Source organism: Amphibalanus amphitrite, unplaced genomic scaffold (genome assembly GCF_019059575.1).
Source record: "Amphibalanus amphitrite isolate SeventyFive unplaced genomic scaffold, NRLGWU_Aamphi_draft 000677F_arrow, whole genome shotgun sequence".
NCBI classification, from domain to species: Eukaryota; Metazoa; Arthropoda; class Thecostraca; order Balanomorpha; family Balanidae; genus Amphibalanus; species Amphibalanus amphitrite.
Window position 1 is genome coordinate 147,771 of NW_024882171.1, and position 6,761 is coordinate 154,531.

At 49.9% G+C, this 6,761-nt stretch overlaps 1 protein-coding gene across 4 annotated transcripts; it reads right to left on the reverse strand.

The window, feature by feature from the left end:
- Positions 1-265: 265 nt before the first annotated feature.
- LOC122364451 lies at positions 266-6,487 on the reverse strand. Of its 4 annotated transcripts, XM_043334820.1 has the most exons (5): positions 6,321-6,473; positions 5,184-5,310; positions 2,932-3,353; positions 2,402-2,604; positions 266-1,728 (listed from the first exon to the last, which is right to left on the reverse strand). In XM_043334820.1, the coding sequence occupies exons 2-5, from the start codon at positions 5,197-5,199 to the stop codon at positions 447-449; spliced, it is 1,923 nt and encodes a 640-aa protein (XP_043190755.1). In that variant the 5' UTR covers positions 5,200-5,310; positions 6,321-6,473; the 3' UTR covers positions 266-446. The 4 variants fall into 4 exon arrangements, with proteins under 4 accessions (XP_043190755.1, XP_043190757.1, XP_043190754.1 ...); XM_043334822.1 differs by lacking the exon at positions 5,184-5,310 and having other exon boundaries at positions 6,321-6,487; XM_043334819.1 differs by lacking the exon at positions 5,184-5,310 and having other exon boundaries at positions 6,326-6,435.
- Positions 6,488-6,761: the final 274 nt, after the last annotated feature.

A 6,761-nucleotide genomic window follows, 5' to 3' on the forward strand; every position in this document is an offset into this window, starting at 1 on the left:
GTAAAACACACACTGTACTAAAAGTATTCGTAGTGAAGACTTGAAACTTGGTGGATGTCTGCTACATAGGTGTGACCTAAAATGGCCGAAGTTTGGTGATGATCTGAATAAAACTTCCGAAGTTATTCGAATTTTGGTGATGACCGCTTTTTTGTGTCACCCTGTAGGATAAAAGTAAAATCAACACGAAGAATATTGAAAGTCGGCACGTTGCGAGAATTTCCTAATCATCCATAACCATAGATAACATTTGTTTCAGCAACAATTTCTCAAATATCAATCATTTATTAACAAAAATAGACGCAATGGTTGCATATAAAGCTGCGGTCACCTGCCGCACAAGTTAGCAACAAAAACGAACTAATGAGAATATCACATACGATCAGACCCCTGGTAACACAAAAAGACACATCCATAATAGCACGTGAGTCCACGATATCACCAACTCAGAGCGCTCCGGCCTCAGGGCCCCAGCAGTCACACGGTCCCAGACACAGCAGACACGTCTGTGTTTCCATGTGCGTCACGGGGGCCGTCTGCGTGTGCGACGTGAGCACATCAGTACGGTCATCGCTCCACCAGGGTGTCTGAGTCTGCGAGTCGTCCGTTAACCACGGCGTCTGCGTCTGTATGTCCGTACCGGAGAGTTCAGAGAGCTCGGGAAAGAGCAGCTGCTCTTCCTCGGAGCGCAGCATGTGTTTGATGACGTCGAAAGGATCCTGAGTCTGTGTCTCCGCCGACAGCATGTCCGTCTCGGTCTGAGAGCCGGCCGCTGGAGGGACGCGGGTCGGTGCGAGGAGGGGCTCGGATGGCCGCAGCTCGGCCTGCTGTCGCCCGCGCTGGGTTGAGAGTGGCTTATGTGGTGGTAGTGAATGCCTGTCAGCCTGCTGCGCCTCCCAGAGGAGCTCCTCTAGTGGCACCGCTTTGGTTTGCTGTGCCATTTCCATTTTAACCGGCTTCCAACCGCCTTCAGTCTGTGTCTGACAGTTGGTCAGGCCCTCCGTAGCGACCTGCGACTCCCAGAGAAGGTCCTCCAGCGGTACGGACTGGGTCTGCTGTGCCGTTTCTATCTTGACCGGCTTGGACCTATACTCAGTCTGGGTCTGGCAGCTGGTCAGACCAGAGGAATCGGTCTCTGCCTCCCATAGTAGCTGCTCCAATGGCACAGCCTTTGTCTGCTGTGCCACTTCAATCTTTACCGTCTTATACCTCTGCTTAGACCTATATTCAGTCTGGGTTTGACAGTTAGTCGGGCCAGATGTGCCAGTCCCTGCCTCCCAGAGTAGCTGCTCCAAAGGCACAGCTTTCGTCTGTTGTGCCATTTCCATTTTCACTGGCCTGGGCCTGTCCTCCGTCTGAGTCTGACAGTTGGTCAGACTAGCTGCAGCGGCCGGCGCCGGCCACAGCAGGCCCCATACCAGCGGCGGGCCCGCCTGTGAGGCTGCCGACGCCGCTGCCACCGCCACACACTGCGAGCCGGCCGTGCGACAGGCCGGCGGTGCCGTCTGCCCGGCCGTACCGCTCGTCAGGCGCGTCTGTGTGCCACTGGAGCGGCCACCGCGCGGGGCACGACGAGCTGCAGTCTGGGTGGCAGCGTCACATGTGTTCACTTGACGAGCGACTCGGGCAGGCAGGGCGGCCAGGGCGATACTGGCGAGCAGGTGAAGGGCGTCCGGGGACGGCTTGGGCGCTAGTCGACGGAGACCTTCGGTACCCAACAGCTGCGTCCTGCCGGCGAGAGAGAAAAGATGACGCCACTGTACCTCGGCGACCACCGACAAGACAGAATACATAGCTGAACGGGCCGGCCGGCACCGAGCAACATAATTAAAGCAGCACCACGACACAGCCCAGCTGTTACTGTAAGTGATGACCACAAACGGATGAAGCCAGATTTCGGCAACACAATTTAAACGATGTCATTGAATAAATGAGCTTAGGGAGCACATGGTATGCATACTGAGTGGACAGACAGGGAGACATTTCCATACATATGGGTGCAAAGCCGATTAAACTTAATGCTATAGCCAATAACCATATTGCGTTACTTTCTGTCTAACAAACTATGCACCGAATGACAACCATACAACATATATCAAACCGCACAAATACAAATGCCTGTGGAAACAATGGACGGTCATTGTAGTCCCTTAGTTAGCCCATCGCTTATGAAGTTAATTCCTCACCCGACTCGCTATTTTGTGGTTTGCCCACCTAACTTCGGTGCGAGCGAATCCGTATCTCTGCACAAATTACGAGACCGAGTCACGTGCTAGGTGTAACACAGAAAGTGCAACGTAACTACGATACTGCAGGGCTGGTCATTTGATCCTGTACCTCGTAGACCAGACATACATACGGACATATCCCAGAAGTACATGACGTCCGAGTGATCGCTCACCTGTCTTTCAGCGTCGTGCTGTGACCGTACTTGGCCGCGTGGCTGCGCAGTGAGCGCACGTTGGAGTACTGCGCGCCGCAGCTGCACTTGAACTCGGCAGCGCAGAGGCGCCAGTGAGCGCGCATTAGCGCCTCGCTGGCGAACGACGCCGTCTGGCACTTGGGACAGAGCAGCGTGCGCGGCGCGTGCACCTTCAGGTAGTGCTGTGGGGCGGGACACAGGGGCTCGTTATTGAAGGATATCAGCTTCAGTGGACATTAGCCGGCTTAGTCTGCTTCCTTGTACGACGAGAAAGGCAGGACAGTTTGGCATGAGCAGCAGGCCAACTCTAACCAGATACAATGGATTCATCAATAATATTTGGCAGAAGAATGAAGTTTAATGGACTGAGCTGAGAGTGCCCCACAGTTAAATTAACAAATATAACAGCGAATGATCAGCGTCCACTGTACAGCATTTCTAAACGCTAGTGCTGATGAGTCTGTAACACCACGTCCTGCCCGCGCCCGTGTACCATCTCCACAACACACCTGTTTGAGCGCCTTCAGTGACCCGAACTGGGCCTTCTTGGACACACCGGAGCTCAGACAATCCGGCTCCGGACATATGAACACAGCCGTCGGCGGCAGGGCGGTCGAGCTGCCGCGTATCGCCCTCTTCCCGTGCCGGCGCAGCAGGTGGAAGCGCAGCGCGGACGGCTGCGGCATGCGGCGGCCGCAGCCGGGCTCCGGACACAGCAGGTCGCGCTCCGGAGGCCGCAGTAGCTCCTCGGCAGTGGGTCTCACCACCGGACCCACCGGCTCGCCGCCGCCCGGGTCATCCTCCGAGCACATGGCTGACGCAGATGGTGCACCTCTGTTATGGTGTGGTGTCCACTTTCCAGATAAGAGAGTGTCCACTTTCCAGATCAGAGAGCACAAAAAGGCTGGATATTGTGAAGAGTGGCTGAAGGCTGGAAATAGAAAATAGTGGTAATATCTCACATAGCTTGACATAGGTGCCTGTTGGCAAGGAATATAGCCATGGCCCATAAGAGAAGTGGGCCTAACCTAAAGGACAGGCAACTGGCCGTCCCTCTGTTAACCCGCGCCCGGCTGGGGGTCCTGGATTTCCACGCCCTGCTGGGGGGGGGGGGGGGGGTGTGTGAACACACACACCCCCCTTCTAACTCGACTCCTGGGCCACGTAGCGATACGCGGAAGGCGGCGTTCGAAAGAGCGCCACAAATAATGACGAAATCACTTCGGTCAATTTTTTGGTCAGGTCAAAGGTCAGGTCACCAGAGGTCATTGAAGGCAAAATTTTGCCGATTTCCAGGTCGAATGTCGGCAATTTCCAAGAAGCCAACGCATAACTCGGGAACCAATAGAGCTACAGCGCCGCGGGAAAGCGCATTCGATAGCCCTATTAACGTCCTTTCTGAGTAATTTTCTCAGATTTGACCTAACGTCAACAGTTTTGCCTGCAGGGGGCAAAAACTGCAAAAAAGCCGATTTTTTTCGGAAACAGTTTTTCTGCAATAACTTTTGACCCAAGCCTTGTACGAGCTTACTTTTACCGGCATCGTGTTCCTCTTGTCAAGACGCATCGAATGAACTATAACTTTACCTTGAAAGGTCAACTTGAAAATTTGACCTCAGGTCAAGGTCATGACCTGACCGGAAAGGGTCATGTTGCATATCAGTCGATCCGTATCGTCGAGCTGAGCACATCTAAGGCGTGTTCATCGCTCTAGCATGCCTCTATCAAAAGTTATTTGCGAAAAACTGTTAGATACCATTCGTGACCTAAGATGACCTCAGGGACATAAACAGGGGTCACAGACACCATTTTCATGTTCAGTGTGTCTAAACCACTTGAAATTCAGTGTTTGGGAGTGTTTATAATGTCATTTGTCCAAAAGAGGCGCATTTCAATTTTCTCCCTGTGACTTATAATGGGGAGGTCGCAAAATTGACCTGACCTTAGGTCATCGATATCAAACTTCTGAGATATACATTTTGTACATGCTATTGCTCTTAGCAATCGCTAAAAGTTTCAAAGCGATCGGTCACTCGGTGTAGCTATGGCAGACATTGAAACTTTTTATGAGGTGAGGTCACTTCAAGTGACCTGGTGACCTGACCTTGAATGACCTTGGTCTGAACTTTTCACAACATGTGTAGAATTGATGTATGATAAGGTGTACCAAAAACAGCCCCCCCCCCCCCAGCAGGGCGCGGGTTAACAGTCACAGGTCACTCCACCAAAAGCATGAGTCTGCTCCAAATGGGAGTTACTCATAACCCAAGTTTGATGATGGTACTATTCGAGCCCTGGACAGCTAATGTTTTGGGCTCTGAGCCCTGAGGGCATGTAGGTACAATACATCTTGAGGGTAAAGAAGAGATATGAGACAATATATCAATATCAACCTTGAATACTAAAAGCTACAGCCCACATAACTGATGCAAATACTTGGTAAATACATTGACAAGACAACAGCTCTGAGAAAATATTATACTTAGGTACTTTCAGATCAGAGGGATAGGGACAATTTAGGCACATTTTTTATATTTTTTATAAATTTAGTCCAAACCTTTTGATGGGAAGGATTCACAAGGACAGAGCCACCACTTAGCGAAGCTCGTTGCGATGACCCTGCCCTCTACCCTCCGATCGCGCAATTCCGATTCTATGGCAGAATTTAGAGTCCAAAGTTTAACGTGCGCACAAAGCCGCGCACGGCCGGTCCCCTCGCTGACTTCGCCTGGCTACAGCCTGCCACCAACCGCAACCATACCTGTCAGGAGGCCCATAAATGTCGAGCGCCCGTCGCGCTTCGAACCCGGACTGTTATAACCGGGAACGCGTGCTCTCACCACGCGGAGTCCAACGCTCTAACCAGCTGAGCTACGGGACTGGCATATCTGTAGAAAAATGAAAGCATCAATAGTTGATTTTAGATGCCCATTTGATGGCTGGAACTTGGAAGTGAGGCACCTAATGTCGCCTAGCATGCTGCAAACAAACAGACAGCCAAGCTAAGGCCGCGTTCGATGTCTCTTCGGACGAAGAACATTCCACGCAGAATATTCTATTTTGCGTTCGATGAAGCACACAGTCGGACGACGAGACCGGCCATTTTATGCGCCACTTACACAATGTGCGTCAGTTTCGAAAAAGGTCCAAGTTTACGTTTCCATAGAGACCGCGCACAAATGTCAACAACTTCTGCAAACAGCTGCTGCGCCGCTTTTGAAATACGCGCCACCATTGCCTCTCTGCCCACCGTAGTACGCTCAAAAGATTCTGCGCGGACGGCAAAGATTCTACGTGATGTCACGTAGAATCTTTGCTGTCTGTGTGACATCGAACGCCATTTTGGGCCCAGACGGCATAGAATCTTCGCCGTCCGGGAGACATCGAACGCAGGGTAAGGCCATCAGTCAGTGAAGCTGGGCAAATCAAATGTGGCACCAGCCTCCAGCAGTCAAGGGACCAGGAGCAGTGCGGGCTTTGCTGGAAAATCAAAAATGAAAATGAAATTGGTGGAAATAGCCCTATTATGACTTTACACTTTTTGTTTTGAGAATTTCTGCAGTTCTAGGATGGTGTTCAAATCTTTATGGCTGGAAACTTACTATGCTTGACAAGCATTTAGTTCAAAAATGTACAAAGCTATTTTTCAAAAGAACATCACACTGTGTCCTGAAAAGATAATGAGAATTGAGAAAGGAAAATATTTTATTTGAATGCACGCTTCACACTCACAGTGTGTAGAAGCTTACAAGCCTTTAAAATGAACGTGGGTAATTTCCTCCTTTTGCGCCATTTAATAACTTGAAAAAATTCACAAAACAGAGACATCAGAAGATTTAACAAATAACCAACTCATCCTTCTAAGGCAAAAAAGGTGAGGCTACACATCAAAACTTACGATACTTTTGTGATGATTTCACCAACGTCAGAGCTTCATATTGATATAGCAAGCTAACCAAATATATGACCAGCTATTTAGCCAATTTCACTAAATTGCAATATAAACAGACATAATATTAAAAACGTCGTGTGCAAATGCTTCAAGGAAACTGCTTTTACATAAATGGCGCGTGTGCTCCAAAATAGACAATGCAAAGGGGAATAGGACCACTAAAAACTAACTCGTGAGATATGTGCGTACTAACTGGCAATGTTCCTGGGTATTTGTGCACCATTGTTTTGATTTTACTGCAGCTAAATAAATCTTAAATACCATTTCCGAATTTCCTTTTGAAATCCTTGCTCACATGAGATGAATCAGCGCCAGCAGCCAAAAGACAACCGCCTTGTATTGAACGATATGCTGTACTTGGTCCAAGTTTGGTCCGAGGTAAACTTT